Source organism: Brachypodium distachyon, chromosome 1 (genome assembly GCF_000005505.3).
Source record: "Brachypodium distachyon strain Bd21 chromosome 1, Brachypodium_distachyon_v3.0, whole genome shotgun sequence".
Taxonomy (NCBI): domain Eukaryota; kingdom Viridiplantae; phylum Streptophyta; class Magnoliopsida; order Poales; family Poaceae; genus Brachypodium; species Brachypodium distachyon.
This window is the reverse complement of record NC_016131.3, coordinates 1904220-1924601: the sequence shown is the minus strand read 5'-3', so window position 1 is coordinate 1924601 and position 20382 is coordinate 1904220. Positions and strand designations below refer to the sequence as shown.

Below are 20382 nucleotides of genomic sequence, written 5' to 3'. Positions count from 1 at the left end.
ATTATTCAAAACAGCATTTGAATTCTTTGTAGGCCGAAATTATTTAAATTTGAATCTTACTTCAAACGCACTTGGAATTATCATTTTTTTCCCCAAAAAAAATCAGGATACGGCGCCGTCACAGCAATACTTGAGCAGATAGACAAGAATGTGGTTTATACAGGCGACGACTAGCGATCGGATTTCCTTTATTTATACGGCCTTTTTCGCATAAATACCTTAGCCTACAACTACAAAGGGTTCCCTCTGCAAACTCTGTGTCTTCCGAGAGCTGGAACACTGAAACATCAGCCGACCCCTCCCCAATCTTCGGCGAAACGGAAGCGCATGGACGCCGGCGAACAGTCGGCAACGGCGGCGGGGATGGAATTGGACTTCTCGCACAGCAGCGTGGTGCCCAGCTTCGAGTTCCCGTTCAACTCGGCCAACTTCTCCGACAGGTTGCTGCGGATAGAGATCGTCGCCAGCGACGATGCCGGCGGAGGATCCGCCGCCGACTGCGCGCGCCACAGAGAGGAGAAAGGTGCGTGCAGTAACTGGTTTGATCTATCCTTAATGCGATCCGCGATTTGATCTTTCAGTTAATTCGATTCTTCGTTAAGTGGATGGCCTGATTAGGGCGTTGGAGAAACGATAGCCTGGGGTCCATACGTCCGATTAGAATTAGTGCAGCAAATACTGTAGCCACATATTTTGGATGTAGCAGTGGTGTTCAAACATCAGCCCGTTGTCCGATTGCCCTGGAAAAAGGAAAATAAAATCAATCCATTGTAATTGAGAATAACCAAGTGTGTAACAAAGGGACCATGCAACTAAAATTCTCTGAATTAGTTTTTTCAAGGTAACGGTACATTCTTTCTTTGGACATGTCAGATAATTCAAAAGGAACTTGATCACCACATCAAATCTGCCAAAATTGCAATAACATACTGTATTAATATTGGAGTGAAGAAAATACTGTTACATGGCCTTCATTCTTTTTTCACCGCTGTTTCTTTTTCTGTTGAAACATTTAGGTAGCCTGCTCGATACAGCGGTATGGACATAAGTTTGCTACCACAGTACTGGCACAATCTGCTGATCTAAAAGCTAGCCATTTGTTACGCGTTTTATCCATACATGGAACATACTTTTTACAGGCCAACGCTTGCAAACATACCGACCAGTTCTTAGTTAACCCCTTCTTCCTTTTTAGCTACCAATTCAACTTGCTTGTCCTACCAGATGCTTGCGGTGTATGGACTTCGCTAATTCATTAGATAATAGTATAATACCATATGTGGACGAAGTTGTACGAAATTCTAGTAGGATCCTTGGGGTAACATCTATGGATACTTTACTCAGTGAACTACAACCATGCTTATATTGTTGGATGAAGCATATCTTACTGTCCAATTGCGTGATGGTGTTTAACCATTCACTCTCTATCTCTGGAGATACATTATATTTATCTGCACCATAGAAGAACATAGTGTTCCAACTTCCAAGTATTATAGCCCTCACAGCAGAATATCCGCCCACTGATTCTATTATGCACCTTTTACTTTTCCCAGTTTGTGATTTATTTCAAGTGATCTTTGTGTTTTGCAGGTGATAAAGGACAGAGTATCGACTCTTCCCCAACCACTGTGTGTACAGCAGTTTTACGAGAAAAGACCATCTATATCAATTCTGCAATTCTTGCTGCAAGAAGTCCTTTCTTTCTGAAGGTAGTTACGAGATGATCTTGTGAAATGCATTTGTTCTATAGTGAGTTCACGGTTTTTAATAACCTTCTTGCTTCCCAGCTTTTCTCAAACGGCATGAAAGAATCTGATCAGACACATACAATACTTAGGATTGTTGATTTAGGTAATGTCATAGCTCAAGCGTAACACTTTCCTCTTATAATTGATTCTGATCTGCTATTGTGGTTGTATTGCTATCTATATATATTTGTAAACAAAGTAAACACGATCTGCTACTGTATCAATTTTTCTATGATAATGAAATGGTTAGTCTCACGAATAGCTTTTGTCAATACTGAATGTAAATAGTCATACTTAAATGATCATTTACGGGGTTTTGGTTTAGTTCTTTATTTAACTGTTTGCTTTATTTAACAGAGGAAAATGCGCTCATGGAGCTTTTAAGTTTTATGTACAGTGGAAAGGTGACTGCAACCGTGCCCACTCTTTTGCTCGGCATCTTGATGGCTGCGGACAAATTTCAGGTTGTTTCTTGCATGAGGCAATGCAGTCAGTTGCTTACAAGCTTGCCTATGACCACAGAGTCTGCACTGCTCTATCTAGATTTCCCATGCTCTATTTCAATGGCTGGTGAAGTTCAGGCTTTGAGAGATGCAGCCAAGGAATTCCTTGCCAATAAATACAAGGATTTGGCTAAGTGAGTCATGTCCATTTGATGGGCCCACCTTCTCTTTCTTTCATGAGAGAATTGCAGACATTGTTGTCACAACACAATCATCGTATGAATCTGAAGGCATGGTTGTCTCATTTCAGGTTCCAAGATGAAGTGATGAACCTCCCTCTTGCTGGTATTGAAGCCATCTTTGCAAGTAGTGACCTGCAGGTGGGATCTGAAAATGTCATATATGACTTCTTGCTCAAGTGGACCTGTGCACAATACCCAAAATTTGAGGATAGACATAAGATCTTCTGTTCTCGCTTACTTCCTCTGGTGCGCTTCAGGCATATGAGTTGGAGGAAACTGCGGGAGGTCCTAAGATGCGTCGATAATAATATAGACCATGATGAAGTAACCAAGTTTATCGCCGATGCACTTCTGTATGAAGCTTACCCATCATCCCAGCAAAGCATTCTTGCCGCTGATGCAGCAATCTGTTGCCAATTCGCAGAGCGAACTTACAAGTACAAACCTGTGAAAGTGGTTGTGTTTCATCAACCTTGCCCACAAGCCATAGTTTACATGGATCTATTCGTGCCCGTTCCATCTTGCTGGTTGGACCTTCCATCTCAAGGCAACCTGTGAAGTTAACGAGGTGGATAACCAGGAGTACAGCTTCGGCTTCTATTTGGTTGTTCAAAAGAAGCCAAGGAATGCAAGGTGTTTGATGGTAGATCTCGAGTTTGCTGCAAGGATAAGTTGGTCAGGAAAATTTGGGTACGGACTCGAGTCTGACTACACCTTGACCGAAGGTACGGTTGGATACAATAATTTTTTTGATACTCTATGGCCGTCATTCCTTGCTGATGATAGCCTCTTCATCAACGGCGTGCTGCATCTGAGAGCTGACTTGAGGGTGGTGGAGGAGCAGCCTGAATTAGAGACTTGAAGATATGTCACTCAACATAGTTAGGCCGTTTGCACTGCCCCAGTCGCTTCAATAGCATTTCAGTTGTAAGCTACAGTACTATTTTGTTGGATGGCTGGGCGTGTTGGCACCAGTGAGTCCTTCTGGTAGTTCATGCTTCTTCCTGCAGCATCCTGATTCCTGAAACAGGGATGCAAACGGGATCAGCACTTATTCAGGTAAACGAGACACTTTCAAACCTGCTTATCACTGACATTGGCTGTATCTGTATGGAGTATTTCTAGCTGTTGCCCCCAAGCTGCAAGTTTGTAGCGCTTGGAGTGAGGATCGATGTGCCCGTTCTTGCCTTGCTTGGTCACTCTTCTCGGTTCTCACCAACAAACATGATCAATGGCTAATGGCTTCATCCACTCAACGTACAGTTACAACATATATAATACAATAAAGTCCACATTACATTTTTCTTTCTCCACGGGTACAGCTCCAAGTCTCCAACACGTACAACAATATACCTATAGGTCCATCAGACACAAGTACGGTATACGGTGCATATGACAGATACAATACTGCCTGGCACGCATTCATACGATGCAGCACGTACGTTACACGGACACACCACAAGGCATTAAGCCCAATCTGTTCTCCTTCAGTATGGGTAGGCCACGTCGAGCGCGATGCCGCAGAGCCCAGGCCCACCAACGTCGCGCCTCATCCGGATAAACCCGCGCTCGCCCCAGGCCTGGCCCCAAGAGTTCTTCACGATCCAGTACTTGGCCCCGCTGGCCGGATCCACCCCATAGCCCACGACAGTGACGGCATGGGCCAGATTCGTCCCGCACGGGCCCGAGTAGACGCCCGTCTTGTAGAACTGCATCCCGCTGCCGACCTCGATGGCCACGCCCACGGGCTGGCCCGCGACGGCCTTCTGCATGACGAGCTCGTTCTGGGGCGGGATGCGGCCCTGGCCGGTGATCTTGGCCGCGTGGTGGGCCGACTTGGCCCTGTTGCAGGGCCCACGGGCCGCCGTGTACGGGTACTCGGCTTCCGTGGTGAGGCCCCCGTTCTCCAGCACCCAGCGGAAGCCCCTGCTGTAGGAGCCCGTGTTGCAGCCGCCGTCGTACATGTCGCAGTCCACGAGCTGCTGCTCTGACAGGGAGATTAGCTTCCCTGTCTTGATGAAGGTCAGGCCCTCGATCGTCGCCACCGTCACGAACGCCCAGCAGCTCGCTACACACATGCATTGATGGAGATTATTAACTTAGTTAACTAGAGAGATGGTTTGTTGTTGATTAGGGTAAGAGTAATATTGTAAGTGTCGAATCATAGCTAAGTTGCACTTTTTTCTCAAAGTTTGAGCTTTTGGATGAACTGATTCGGTGCATGAAACTCGACCAGTAAATAATACGTACAGCATGTGGGGCCTTGATTCTTGGGCGGCGTCACGGCGCCTTTGGCCCGCCAGTCCCAGCTGGGCGGCGGCAGGGCCTCCAAGTCGCCGTCCGACCACGCGCCGTCCCCGGCAACGTCCGTCGTGATGAGCGCCGCCTCGTCATCGGCGCGATCGCCGGCGTCGTAGGAGGAGGCGTACATGGAGAGGAACTCCTCGGAGGTGAGGTCGGCGAACTGGTTCTCGCCGAGCTCGTAGGTGAGCCCCCCTCGCCGGTTGGTGGCCTCGATGTACTCGATGTTTGCGCGGTACACCTGGAACCGCCGCAGCCGCTCCTCGGCGTCGCCGTAGGTCCGGTTGTGCGCCGCCTGCCACCGCACGAACCTGTCCAGCATCAGCATGTCGTCCAGCTCCACCACGTGGCCCGCCGCGGGCGTCATTATCGCCGCGGGCGGGAGCGCGGTCAGGAAGACGAAGAGGCAGCCCCGGAGCATCAGCACGGCCGTCGTCGCCAGCGCCGGCCACGTCGTCGTCCCGGCCGCCGGGGAGGAAGCCATTGTCGATCAGATCGGCCGAGCTAGCTATGTATATACTCTACGTGGTTCTGTGTTGAGCATATATGCATGCACGTCTGGATGCGTTTATATAGTGCTCGATCGATCGAGAGCTAGTATATTCATTCATATATGGAACAGGGGAACATGTCTTTCCGTGGTGTCGAATTTTTGCATTCGTGCATATGAGCGGTCCGGCCGGCAAAGAGTGCGTGAGTGAGTGCATGGGAGCCGGTAGAGGAATGGTAACGAGCTGCATTGTTGCTCTTGGGCTCGTGTGGCCGTGCATATAAATGGGTAGGATCCGTTAATGTGCACGGTACTAGGTGTAGTCTTTGCTTGCTTGCGGCCACTGCGGTTTCGTGCGTGGCCGGACACAGGGTTTCTCTGCTGGCTAGCGCACCTTGTCGCCACCCCCGATTTGTCCATGGTTCCCCAACAACGCCTTTGCAGACACCTCTCGTTTAATTTTTGTAATCAGAGACGACGGGAATTGTACATAGTTTCCAGCTGGTGAAAGTTATTCCTGAAACTTGGGAAATTCACTACCACGAGTATTTCGCATTTTCCCAATTATGTCCATTGATCAGATGCGGTTAATTCGCATGCACGTCAAAACAGTGCAAACTCAATACTTGAGAGGCGATCGATAATCGATATGCATGGCGAAGGCGAGCTGGTCGTCCCCGCCGGCGCTAGCTCTCTCCTCGCTGGACCCGGTGTACGGCGCATTCCGTGAGCTCTCTAGCTAGAGAGCTGCTGCTGCTCGTTGAGTCGCTGACGGCATGTTGCACACAATGTAGCTGCTGAAGCCTGAAGCTGATGCACTGCAGGTGTTGTGTACTGTTCTGTTCCTCCGTGGTGAAACCTGGGTAGTGATTTCGGTATACTAGTACTCCGTAGAACATGTGTGTGCCGTGTGCGTCTGGTGACTTCGTATAAATACAAATATCCGTATTCACAATTCCGCAGCACCTGCGCGCGGTGTCCACTGCATTGGCTTCAGGAGAGGCAGATAGCCAGGCAGCAGGCATGGAGCATGGTATATGCAGAGTGGACTGGCTGCCAGTAGGAAGAGTTGAGCAAGGTTTTTTGCCCTACCGCAATTCAGCCTTGAGGCGTGCCATGTGATGTGACAAATAACCCCAAGGAGAAAAAATCCCGTCCAATAAAAACAACAAATGGTGTCTGCCTCGACAGGTTGATGCCCGATCAATGGATGGCAGCACATTGTAATAGCACAAAGGTTAATCAATCTGGTTACACAAATCTCAATCCACACAATTGCTTATTCAATCTGTTTATGCAAATCTCAATCCTCACAAATCACAATTACAAGCCAAGTTATTACCAAATTGAAATACGGAAATTACCATCTCGCATCACACGTGTTCGTCTCTGTGCACACATATTACTGACAGCAATTACTTAATATTTAGGCGGTTCTGATTGTTGTAGCTTGTTGATCCATGTCACAGAGGGCCTCCAAGGAAAAAAAAATCAACAGTTAAAAGTCAGACACACACGATAAATACTCGACAGTAAGATTTCACTCTTGTGCTTTTCGTCGAGCGACTCACCTGTCTCTGAGAGGATCTCAACGGAAGACCCTCAACCTCGATCTGCAAAAGGCACAAAAGAGATGACTTCCAGCTACCGAATTACAGCTATTATGGAGACCGATTACCGTGTTTGTTCACCGTAAAAAATGCAGTGCCAAAATTAAAAGAAAAAAGAGGTTGGGCTTCTTTTACTGACCTTGCGTCCTTTCATTTCAAGTTCTCTCCATGTGTTGTCAGAACCCAGATCACTGGGCTGACTTGCAGCCAACATCTTGAAGGACGGGAAGTGCAGCAACCCCTTGGGGAGCTTGCCCAGCTGGCAGTTGCGAAGACCCAGGTAGGAGAGCATTGGCATTGCGCTGACCTCTTATCGTCCACCTAGTTATAAATTGACCAAGTACCAGCTCTTGCAGCTGAGGGAACCCTTTGGCAGAGCAGGACATCGCTGTGCCACGATAATTCCATATATGCAGCACTGCAAGATATGGAAGCTTCTCTAGGATCTGCATCGTGTCTCGTTTAAAGGTTCCAGGTGGACAAGATTTATCACCAAGATAAAGATGCCTTAGAGTAGGTCCTATATTTGCTCTCTGGGCTCCTATATTCATCTTCTTATTTTTCAAGTGATTCATATTGTCATCGTCAAGTATACCCGTTCCAAATTTCATTCCAATCAACTGATCCGTAGCGGCCAATACATCTCATGGTAACAAGTATAAGAAAAAAATCGAATCCAATTTATGGATTTACCACGACCTCGGTTGTGACTCCATAGATAAAAATGAAAAAAATTATATCTTCGAGACCATTGAAAAACGGCATTGCACAAGAAAAAAATCGTCCACAGATAATCAAACTATCATATGCCTTGGAAGTGATACGAGGTGCTGGGAAATGGTTGAAGTAATTGAATAGGAGGATCACTATGACTATAGCCCTTGGTAGACTTTCCCATTCTTTCCCCTGATCCTGCTACGAAGAAAGATGCTCATTTCTTAAAATATCCCATATATGTAGGGGGAAACCGAGGAAGAGGGTAGATCTATCCTGATGGTAGCAAGAGTAACAATACGGTCTTTAGCGCATATGGTGATTGGTATAACTGAGCCCAAATGTGTGTCCCTCAGATCTACGGTTTGCTAGTAAAGCAGCTGTCCAATAGAAGAAGGGGGTCTGACACCCCGACAATTTCTCAACCTAAGGTATCTTAGGTAAATGCACCTATGAATTAGCTCCAAATTCTCAAATATAGAGTTTTCTACGTGAAGAACTTTCAGGGACCGAAGCTTAGGAAGGGACAGTGCTGAAAGTTCAAAACCAATCAAAGTTGGGAGATTAGGTGTTGCCTGGATAGTCCGATCACTACTACAGAAACGGTTATCAGTAACGGTCGAAAAATCATATCAGTAACAGTCTGGGCCGCCGTTACTAACTTCGTGTTACTGATGATACTCATCATCAGTAACGGTCGGCCTGACTGTTATCATCACTAACGGTCGAACGACCGTTACTGATGTATATATACATCAGTGGCGGTCGCTCCTTCACGACCGTTACTGATGTATATATCATCAGTGGTACATCAGTGGCGGTCGCTCCTTCACGACCGTTACTGATGTATATATCATCAGTAACGGTCGCGTCGCCCCATCACTGTCGTTCGGTCGACCGACACTGATACGTTTTCGGTATTTAAAAAAATAATTAAAAGCACAGTAAATACACAGGAAATACACAGCAAATTATATACAGAATGTATCTCATCACAGGAAAATACATATAAAGCCGCATCACATCACATCACATCATTTAAAGCATACAATTGTATATAAGCCGCATCATATAAAGAATACAAATGTTTCTCACTTCACGACATTGATTACAAAGTGTCAAAATTCCATATAAGCATAATTACAAAGTGTCAAAATTTCATGGAAGCATATAAAGAATACAAATGAATCTATTGTCGTGGGTGAACCCTAGACACGACTTGTTCCACGCGTTTGAAGAAGTCCCCACTAGGCTTGATGACCTCATTGTTTATGAGATGGGCGAACTCCCTTTGAATGTTATACACGACCCATTTAGGTCGGTGTCCCATTGTCATTCGGGGCCGCCAGTACTCTTCATCGCCGCGACTGACCCCTTCCACTCAGGCTTGAACATGCTGGCATTCTCCATAAGGATGTGACAGCAGTAGTAGCCACAGAACACACTGCCGGGCGGCTGTTGCTGGCAAGGGAACCTGTGGTTGTGGTGAGGCTCATCTTTATAGCCTTTACCAGCTAGTTTTTCCTTGGTCGCCACTTTCCAGGCAGTGTTAATGAGTGATTTGATGGGCTTCCAGAACCTACCTCGAACACCCTTCTTCGGAAGCAGTGAATCGAAGTAGTACACCGCGGACCAAGGCAAACAAATGAGTAGTGTCACCCAATGGTCTCTGTTTTCAAAAGAAACAAACTTTAGTATCTAAGGGTGTATAAGAAAGACTGAATTAGAAAAAACAAACGGTTCCAAATATAAAATTGAACTTACTCCAAATTAAGGAAGAAGAGGATGAAGTCGTCGTCCGCGTATTTCTCGAGACATGCCACCAAGTATTTAGATGCCATGGTTCTTGAGGCATCCTTTTCAGGCTCAAGACCGGTGTCACCGTAGTTGAACATCGCGGAGTCTAGAATGGCTACTTTTTTGACCTCCAATTGCCGTAGTTCTCTTATTTGGTAGGCAGACCACAGACTTAAGAGGTTGATATCAAGCTTTTGGCGGTTGAAGAGGTGGAACAGTTCGTTGAACTCCACACCAAAGGTGATAGGACGTTCCTGAATGCTCCCAGTTTCTTGGTCAAAGAAGCCATAGTCTCGTGGGATTCTAACATTGATCTGTTGGGCATGCTGTTCAGAACTAGTTGATGCTTGCATTTAGAACTAATGAAGCTCTTGCATCTCTCTGGACATGGCACGCAGGGAATCTTCGGTGACCATCGGTCTTCCAGGATAGTAAAGAAGCACCCGGTCGAACTCCCTAGCCACGAAATAGGATCCGTCTTCGAATCTCTGGCCTTGATATGGGTTCTTGATGAGAATATCAGGCCTATTGTCCTTCCAGACTCCAGTTATGTCAGGCACATGGTGCATCTCATCTTGAGTGACAGTGGAGGACTCCTTGATGGTCTTGCCGCCGCGCCCCCTCTTTTTATGCCTCCTCTTACTGTCCCATGCCTTCTGCTCCTCTGCCTTGTACTTGTCATCGATCTTGCGGCCACCCATGGACTCAGCGGCACCCAAGAGAGAGAAGGTGGGAGGGACGCTTCCAGCCTGTGCCGACCCTGTGGTCTGGCTATCTTTGAGCTGTGCAGGCATCGACATTGCCCGCTCTTCATCTCCGCCGGCATCTACAGGAGGAAGTATCCTAGGGGAAAGGCCGAGCAGCGAATGAGAAGTACCTTTCTGGGCGGAGGGAGATGGAGTCATAGAGGGCCGGCAGTGGTTGTAGAGGGATACCAAGCTCCTAGGCCACATAATTCGGTAGTTTGGACAACCGCTTAGGATATCCACGCCTTCCTCCGGAGGTAGCGGGATAGCATAATCCCGATGGTCGTCGACGACGGAGTCCACCATCACACTCACTTGTGCGTCGTTCATGAGAATGCCGTGCACCAGTGGCGGTGATTGTTTGGGCATCAGGCGGCCAATGGCGCCTACAGGCTTCCCAGACTTGTCAACGTGGATACGACACTTCACCTGTGCCTGCGCGTAACAAGAAGAAGGCATATGTGTGTAAGATCTTTATTCATGAAGGTAAGGAATGAAAAAAAGTTTGAAAAGATTGCTTACAAGGCGCCTCGTACGGTTACCGACGGCCATTTCTTCTGGATGGTCTCGTACGGTTTGTCCATCCACCTTCTAGCGGTGGTTTGCCAATTAGCAAGTGTTAGGTTCGTTGCATAGGAAACAAAAAATTTCCTACGAGAAGTGCGGAAGAAAACCCAAGAATATATATACTAGATGTATGTAACGAGAGGGATCATGAACACCATACCCTCGTAGACCGCTAAGCGTTACGATCACGAGATCGTTGTTGGTGTAGTAGAACTTTCAATGAGATCAATCTCAGTGCCGAACGGACAGCACCTCCTTGGTATCCACACGTTCAGCTTCACGTTGTCTCCTCCTTCCTCGATCCAGCAAGCGAGAGGGAGAGGTAGACGAGATCCCGGCAGCACGACGGCGTGGTGACTATGGTGAATATTCTCACGGGCAGGGCTACGCCGTGCGCGTGAGAAGAGGAGGAGAGGAGGGCTCAGGGGAGAGAGATCCAACTGAAAGCTTGGGGTTTCTCTCTCCCTTGCCCCCCTTCTATTTATATAGGGGTAGAGGAGGCGTGGCCGGCCAGGACTATCCCGTGGCCAGGACTCTCCGGCGGCCAGGACTCTCATGCGGCCAGGACTCTCCCGCGGCCAGGACTCTCCTCCTGGCCGCATGGGCCCTGTGGGCTAGCCCCTCGGCCCATTAAGGCCAGGGTGCTCCCTCACAGGCCCATTTAGCCCAGGGATAGGTGGGCCTCAAGGTGGAACCCTCCGGATCCCTCCGGAACCTTCTAGAAGCTTCCCGGTCAAAACCGGGAAATATTCCAAACTTTCCAGAACCCTGAAAACAACTTTCCATATATAAATCTTTATCTCCGGAACATTCCGGAGCTCCTCGTTGCGTCTAGGATCCCATCCAAGACTCCGAATCATAATTCGATATCATCATCATTTATCTCATCTAACCCAAGCAACATGAAACGTTAAGTGTGTGACCCTACGGGTTCGAGAACATGTGGACATGATCAAATATCAATAACCAATAGCGGGACCTGGATGTCCATAATAGTTCCCACATATTCCACGAAGATCTCATCGGTTGAACCACTATGTCGAGGATTCAATTAATCCAGTATCCAATTCTCTTTGTCTCGCGATATATTACTTGCCCGAGATTTGATCGTCGGTATCGCCATACCTAGTTTAATCTCGTTACCGGCAAGTTCTCTTTACTCGTTCCGTAATATAATACCCCCGCAACTAAACACATTAGTCGCATGCTTGCAAGCTCATTAGGATGTTATATTACCGAGAGGGCCCAGAGATATCTCTCCGTCACAAGGAGTGACAAATCCCAGTCTTGATCCATACAACCCAACAAGCACCTTCTGGGATACCTGAAAAACACCTTTATGATCACCCAGTTACGAGATGACGGTTGATGCCCACAAAGTATTCTTCCGGTACTAGGGAGTGGCATGATCTCATGGTCTAAAGAAATAATACTTGACATAATAAAACATAAGCAACTTAAACTTAAGTGACACGATCAAAAGCTATGTTTAGGTTTGGGTCTGTCCATCACATCATTCTCCTAATGATATGATCTCGTTATTAAATGACAACACATGTCTATGGTTAGGAAACCTTAACCATCTTTAATCAACAAGCTAATCTAGTAGAGGCGTATTAGGGACACGGTATTTGTTTATTTATCCACACATGTATTTGAGTTTCCAATCAATACAATTATAGCATGGGCAATAAACATTTATCAAGAACAATGAAATATGATAATAACAAATTTATTATTGCCTCTAGGGCATATTTCCAACAGCAAGTCCATTGCGGACTGCTATGTTGACGGCCGCTAGGAATCGCTCGCGCCGAACCTCCTTGCAACCTCCTTGATGCACGTGTCTCTAACGACTTGGAAGATGCCACCCCACTCGTTGGTGATCTTGCAATACTGGCGTGCAACGGCTCCACAGGTCACTGCGAAGGCCTTCTGTGCCCTCTCGGGCGACTCCGAGCGGCCTCTATCAGAGTGCCGGGTGACCACGTAACAGAACTCCTTCAAGTTGTGGCTCCCCCTCGGCGTCTTCTTCCTTGGCTTCTTAGCGGGAGTTTCAGAAGGTTGCGGGTTACTCTCATTGTTGCGCTCTTCTGATCTAGAGGGGCCTGAGCCAGAGCTAGCAATTTGCTCTCCCGATGAAGACTCTTCATCGACACGATCTATCTCCTCCCGATCAAGAACTGGGTTCTGGCTACTCTTGTCCATTTCGTACCTATGCCATCAAAACCATCAAATATGTATCGGCCGAAAATTTCGGCATGACCTATGCTAAAAAACTAGCAAATTTTCTCTACTAGGAGCTCAAAACCTGCATAAAAAACCCACCCGCATATGTACCCCCTCGGCACGATGGCCGGCCCCTTCTCGAATGACCCGACACGATGGTCGGGTCCACAATTCATTACTCAATTCTCCAAAATAGCATATAAAACAACATGTATATATGACAGCATCTAATAATCTAATAATGAACACTTCACATTGCTAAAAGAATAACCGTATGAAATTCTAAATTCCAACACCTAGTCAACAACATCTAATAATCAACACTTCACATTGCATATATATCACAGCAAGTCATGTAAACACCACCAAACATATAGCATCAAACGCATAATAAGCATCAAATGAGCATGTATATGTCTCTGTTTGAGTTGTTGTTTCCAGATTTTGAGTTGTTGTCAAAACAGAGACAAACGCATAATAAGCATCACATGACAGCAACTAATTTGACACACTCAAATCCTAACCCTAATTTGATGGGGAATCAACTAATTTGATAGCAACAAATTAACAACAAGAAACCTTCCTCTAACCCTAACCCTAACCCTAACAACGGAGGCAGAGGGGAGCGCGCACACCTAGGTCGAGCGGCGCGGGGTCAGGCGGCGCGGAGGAAGATGGGCTCGGGGTCGGGCGGCGCGGGGTCGAAGATGGGCTCGAGGTCGGGCGGCGACGTCGGGCTCGGACGGCGCGAAGGTAGACGGAGCGGAGGAAGATGGGCTCGGGGTCAGACGACGCGGAGGAAGACGGCGCGTAGGGGGTCGACGGCGGCGCGGAGATCCGGCAGGGCTGCGCCCGCGCTAGGGTTCTGATGCCCCCTGCTGGTCGCTCTATTTGAGGACGCGTGGGCGAAAATGAACCTGTAATTTTCTCAAGTCATTCTTATATACGCTATACACATCAGTAACGGACGCTTAACAGGGCGACCGCCACTGATGTGCTCCTATGAGCAATGCCGAACAACACATCAGTAACGGTCCACTTGTTACCCGATCGTTACTGATGTCTGCCCATACTCATCAGTAACGGGCGTGTAACAAAGGGACCGTGCGGTGATTGACTTGTGCGAGATGCTGTCAAAGAAGTCAGAAAGCTTCATGATTGTCTCCCTTACGTGCGGCTCCATGATACCTCTGATTGCGACTGGAAGTAACTAAGTGAGTATGACATGGTTGTCATGAGACTTCATGCCAAGCTTGTGACTCTTCATGTCAACTAGATGCTTCATGCTCGACGAGAAGTTCGATGGGACTTTAATGCTCTGCAGGCAACTCGTCTTTGTACGGGTTGTAACATGCAAGACGACACCGCGTGGTCACCGTCACGAAACCATTCTTGTCGGCTGCCGACACTTGATCTTTGCCCCGCAACTCTTTCCTCATAGACATGAGTTTCAGGTCCTTCCGTGCGTTGGGTCCATCTTTCGTCTTCTCTGAAATGTTCATCAGCAACCCCAGCACGTTGTCGCATACATTTTTCTCCACGTGCATGACATCTATGCTGTGGCGGTATTCTAAATGTGCTCAGTACTCCAGGTCCTAGAATACAGACCTCCTTTTCCACACGACGCCTTCAGGTTCCTTATATTTCTTCGCAGCAATCTTTTCGGGGACAACCTCAAGATCGTTCACAATTTCGAGGATTTGCATACCAGACTTCTCCTTCGGCGCTGTCCCGTGCTCCGTCTTCCCATTGAACCTTTCCTTGTCATCCCTCCAAGGGTTTTTAGCATCCAACCACTTTCGGTGGCCCATGTACATAATTTTGGATGAAGCGGGCAACTTCTCCGATGTCGTGTTTTCTCCGCACTTTGTACAGGCCTTGTAGCCATGTGTCACCTGGCATGAAGTATTTCCATTCGCAGGATAGTCATGCATGCAGGTCAGAAGCGCTGCTCTCATCGTGAAGTACTCCCTCCTATTTGCGTCCCAAACCACTCTGCCAGGGTTCCAAAGCTGTTTCAGCTCATCCTTCACTAGCTGCAGATACACATGTAGGTCAGCTCCCGGCTGCTTTGGACCCTGTATGAGCATGCACATGTGGTTGTACTTTCTCTTCGTGATTAACCATGGAGGAAGGTTGTAGACAAACAAGATCACTGGCCATGTGCTGTGCTTGTTGTTCATGTTTCCGAAAGGATTTATCCCGTCACTGCTGAGACCGAGCCTCAGGTTTATGGGCTTTGCCCCAAAATCTGGAAATGCCGTGTCCAAATTCCTCCACTGAGTCCCATCAGCAGGGTGTCTTAGGACCCCAGCCTCCTCCACATGGTAGTGCCCGTCAGGATCGAATGCAACCTGCGCCGGATCGTGATAGACGAGATACCTCGCATCTTTAACGTTCTGCTTCCAACGCTCAACTCGGCCACCTGTCGTAGGATACCAGACAGTTTTTGCCGGCCTGTCCTTCATCACTTCTTCCCCATCGTCTTCGCCAGCTCTGGCGTTTTTCTTCTTGTATCTCGATGCACCGCATATGTGGCAGCTCTCATGGTTCTCGTACTCTCCAATGTATATCATGCAGTCGTTTGGACATGAATGATGTTTCACGCAATCCAATCCGAGCGGGCATGTAATCTTCTTCGCCTCGTATGTGCACTTGGGCAACTTATTTGGCTGTGGAAAATCCGAAGCAAGGTAACTCAACAAGCCCGTGAAGCCCTTGTCTGACCAGCATGATGCTGCCTTCAGCCTCAAAAGTTTGAGCGTCACTTCGAGCACGTTGTTTTCTTCGCCAGCTCCATCATACAAGGGTGTGTTTGCGTCCTCCAACAATTTTTTGAACTGACCAGACTCTGCCTCATCTTCGGGGTCCTCCAGCTGGTCCCGTAGGTACGGGTCATCTAGCATTTCGGCAATCCTGCCACGTGGAGCTACTTCACCTTCCACATTAGCCTCCTCATCGACCCTTGTTTCTTCCTCGGAATCATTTGCCAGATCATACCGCAGGACATCATCATCTTCGCTACCGCTACCGACATCAACCGCATCCTGCCCGTGACAAGTCCAGCGAGAATAACCATCGACAAAACCCGATGCCAGCACGTGCATCTGAACATCTTCAGGCTTCATCATGCATGTATTTCCACATTTGCGACATGGGCAACGCATCATCAAAAGTCCTTTTCGTTCCATATCACCTTTCGCGACTCCAAAAAAGACCGTCCATTCGGTTATCCATCGAGCATTGATTCTTTCCTTCACGTACATCCAAGAACGATCCTTCGATCTACAACACAATACACAAGAAAACAAAAAAACAAAATAGTTAGCCTAATCATTGACAAGGAGATTAATGTGCTAATTAACCGGAGCTAACTAAAATTTTGAAATTAGAGACATTCGGAGAGAAATTGGAGGCCAGCGAAAAAGATCAGGAGGGAGAGAGAGCACGCAAGCGAGAGCGAAGCTCCGGGCGACGATGAGGACGCCGCATTTCGGCTGGCGGCCGCGGAGCTCAAAAATTTTAAATTGGGAAAATTTGGAGAGAAATTGAGGCCGGCGAGAGAGATCGGGGGGGAGAGAGACATCGGGAGGGAGAGGGAAGCTTAGGGCTCGAAGATCAGAACGCGCCGACCGCCGGAGCTCCAAAAATGGAGCTCAGTGGCCATGGAGGCGGCGCCGCCGGCGCGGGGGGGAGGGAGGAGGAAGGGGGAGGAAGGAGGGCGTACCTGGGGTGCTCGCCGGAGGCCATGGCACGGTCGGGCGGCACCTCGCCGTCGCCGAGGAGGAAGGGGCCGCAGCTGGTCCGTCACGACGCGCGGTGCGACCAGCTGCGGCTGCGCGCAGCGTACTTAATACGCGAGTAACATCAGTGTCGGTCGAGAAAACCTCGACCGTTACTGATAATCGTGTACACATCAGTAACGGTCGAGCTGGTCCGACCGTTACTGATGCATGGTTCATCAGTGGCGGTCACCAATTAACCGACCGCCACTGATGTAACTCGCGAGTTATGAGTGTTCATCGGTGGCGGTCGTGTCGCGCGACCGCCACTGATGTGTGGCTGGGCGGGGACGGACGGTGCCCGCTCAGTTCATCAGTAACAGTTGTGGCCGCGACCGACACTGATGTTCTTTATTAGTAACGGTCGCACCGAACCCGTTACTGATGTTGCGTGGCATATAGACCGTTTTGTAGTAGTGAAAACTCAACTCACTGGCAGCAGCCATGAGTAACGAGACCTAGGGAAACCCAAGGTACAGCGTACGAATAGATGACCGCATCGCCCAAGTGGCGGCAGGCGGGAGGTGGACAAATCTATTATATACTAAAAGCAATATGAGAGGTACTGAGGGGAGCCTCCACGTTAATCCACGTCACCCCAATTATTTTTGGCCGTTGAATATGAGATTAAGAGTCCTGAAACCGTTACATGTGTCAGGCCACCTTAGTACGTTAAGGATGTTAGATCATTGCCTCGCTAGATCTGAACCGTTAGGTTTCCTTAATCCATCCAATCTTGCCTGCGCCGTAGTCCTGCCCATCGCCATGCTAGATCTGAACCGTAAGATTTCCTTAATCCATCCAACCCCACACACAAATATTGATCATCGTTGTGCCGTGCCGTGCCGTCTCCTGCCCATCTCCATGCTGTGCCGCTGCCGCCGGCAAATCCTCCGCTCTCATCCTTCAAACTGCAGCTGAGAATCTTTGTCATCTTCCCCGGAATTGAGAATTGATTAGTGATTCTTTGCCCTCTATATTTCATCCTCCAAGATTGATTTGCATGTATGTCCAGCCCAGCTTCCCACTAACTTTTTTTCCCCACACGATCAATCAAGACACAAACTATATATCCTCTACCTCTACTTAAATCATCTTTGCCTCATAGGCAATCACCGCCATGGACTCATGCCCGTCCTCTCTGTTCTGACCACCATCGATGGCAGCCCATCTGCATCGTCTCAACCTTAGCCCTGCCCAATATAAATCCCCAGAATACAGGGAAATATGCATGGTTCTTCCATGGTTAGATAGTTAGACTGAAGAATTACTAGGAGCTGACGGGAGTACAACTTTCTGGACAGAGCAAAGCTTCAAAACCATTCCAGTGAGGTTCTGCGTGTCTTCACAATGCAAGCTCACATCACCGTCAGTGCTGCACCAGTGCACGCGCCTATTCAGTGTGAAAGGGTGCTACCAGAACATATTCCATGTCTCATTGAGTACTTATGGAGCCTCCTTTGCTTGGTCTTCAGTGATTTCCAAGTGTTCTTTGGCACAATTAAGACGAGTGTATGACTGTACGTAGAACCAGGTGATTCTCCGCGCGTTGCCGTGAAAAATTCTATTTGCATATTTGTAGAATTAATGTTGAATGATGTGCATATTTGTAGCCAAAATTGATGTTACAAACACATAATAATAAAAATGATCAAATTCAAAAGAAATATGATGATAATAAAATGATCAAATGAAAAATAAATATGAATATTGTAGAACCATGGTACTTATGAAATTTTTAAGTGAAAAATATTAGGTGATAAAAAATTGAATTGTATAAGGTGCCACTATAATGAATTACTTGTCGGGTTGCATGGCGTGCATGATGTGGATGGTGGTGTGGGTGAAAAGTCCTACGTGATAAAAAATTGAAATGTATAAGGTGCCACCAAAATGAATTGATTGTCGGATTGCATGATGTGTATGATGTGGATGGTGATGTTGACACCTTGCATATGTAGTTTGCAAACACTAAATACACCTTAGTGTGGATGTGGATGCATGGTGAGGTGGATGATGATGTGGACACCTTTCATGTCAAGCTGGCAAACATTTAATGAAGATAGTGGGGATTAACTTTATAGATTATATAGATATAGATAAGCTTGCAGTGATCGTTCATTTGTTGTGCCGCACCGCCACTGCTGTGATCAGCCACCCCAACGCCATCAGCCGTGATCCGTGGTCGTCGAGATGCCATCAGGTCCCTGCTGCGATGATCCAAGGTCGCCACAACTCTCTATCAGCCGTCGTCGGACGCCACCTCGCTCGCTCGCTGCACCGTGCACCCGCTCGCAAGGAATGCTTTGCCGCATCATCCGTCCAAGATAATAATTAAATATTAAAAATATATAAGTTTGCGATCGATGTCTAAAAGAAATTTAAAAAATTATTTAATATCGCACAAAGTATTGTAGCAAACGCATAAGTTCCTTATTCAAGCTCAACGCTTTTATATTGCAGATAATGTTAATAAAATACAAATGTATTGCTAAAAAACATAATGACAACCTAATCTACAATATAATGTGTTATTGGATCAATCTAATGATGCAGAATATTCCATCTTATCAATTCAGAAGATTTGTCTTCACGAAACAAATAAAAAAGCTATGCATATTTTGGTTAAGTAAAATATATAAGAAATCAAATATTTAATTATACAAGTCTTGCCACGCAATCTGCGCGGGTCACCCTAATTATTTCTAGCCGTTAGATATGCGATCTAGGAGTCCTCGGAGGTGGTGCAGAGGGCACGCGGCGGAGGAACGAAGGAGATGCAGGCCGCGAGCGAAGGTGGTGCAGTGGGGCGCCAACGGAGTTGTGGTCCGAAGATTTGATGGGAAAGTGAGGTTGGAGAAAAAGAAAATATTAGGAAAATGAGTAATTAATTCATTTTTTTGTGGGTCCCATCTATGTGCAAGTTTGACATCATCTGCACTACAGGAAACCTAAAATTTATCATCAATGCCAAAATGGACCTATGTGGCAAATTTGACTCTTGGCATGCCATGAAAGCCCTTAGGTACACAAATCTCATGTCTTCGATTTTTGAATTAAAGATACGATTCGGACAAAATCTCAATAAATTATACTCACTCTATCCAGATTTATAAGACCTGCATTGAATTTTGTGTCAAACTTTGACGAACAATTACACAAATAAAAATGTAGGTATATGAACGTTACACTATTGATTGAGTTTTTCAATACGAATACAACGATATCTTTTTTTGTCGCAATAACGTCGTATTATCAAGTAAAGTTTCACCAAAGTCCTTATAAAATCCCGTGCAGTCCTTATAAACCCGACCAGAGGGAGTATACCAGTATGTCAAGGAATTAAAAGAGGTATAAAATGAAAAAAGTCATCAGTACACATACAAAAAATAAATACAACAACGATAATCAAGTCTAGCCCGTGCATTTCGCGCGGGCCATGCTAGTTTGCACAAAAATGGATGTATTGTCTCAAATTTGCACAAAAATGGATGTATCTATTCCTAAAAAACGTCTAGATACATGTAATATTTCGACAAGAATTATGAAACAGGAGAATACTACGACTCTAGCGACGTGTGCTCAACAAGGCTAAACTCGACACACTCATATTATAAGCTGAGCTAGAGCCAATAGTCACTTCTTCCTCTCAACTTTCTTTGCTCATCTTGGTCGTCGATCTCGGGAGACAAGGGATGATATTATTTTATTTA

The 20382-nt window shown here is 46.9% G+C and overlaps 2 protein-coding genes across 2 annotated transcripts; one reads left to right on the top strand and one right to left on the bottom strand.

Moving 5' to 3' along the window:
- The first annotated feature begins 252 nt into the window (after window positions 1-252).
- Window positions 253-3571, top strand: LOC100825149 (BTB/POZ domain-containing protein At2g46260). The gene is given in 6 exon segments (XM_003559153.4): window positions 253-523; window positions 1591-1709; window positions 1788-1851; window positions 2106-2385; window positions 2502-2936; window positions 2938-3571. Coding segments are annotated over 6 exon segments (1452 nt in total). The 5' UTR covers window positions 253-327; the 3' UTR covers window positions 3296-3571.
- A 135-nt stretch (window positions 3572-3706) lies between these two features.
- On the bottom strand, window positions 3707-5252 carry LOC100824847 (ervatamin-C). The gene is made up of 2 exons (XM_003559152.3): window positions 4684-5252; window positions 3707-4501 (listed from the first exon to the last, which is right to left on the bottom strand). Exons 1-2 carry the CDS (start codon window positions 5216-5218, stop codon window positions 3921-3923), a joined length of 1116 nt encoding a protein of 371 aa, XP_003559200.1. The 5' UTR covers window positions 5219-5252; the 3' UTR covers window positions 3707-3920.
- Window positions 5253-20382: the final 15130 nt, after the last annotated feature.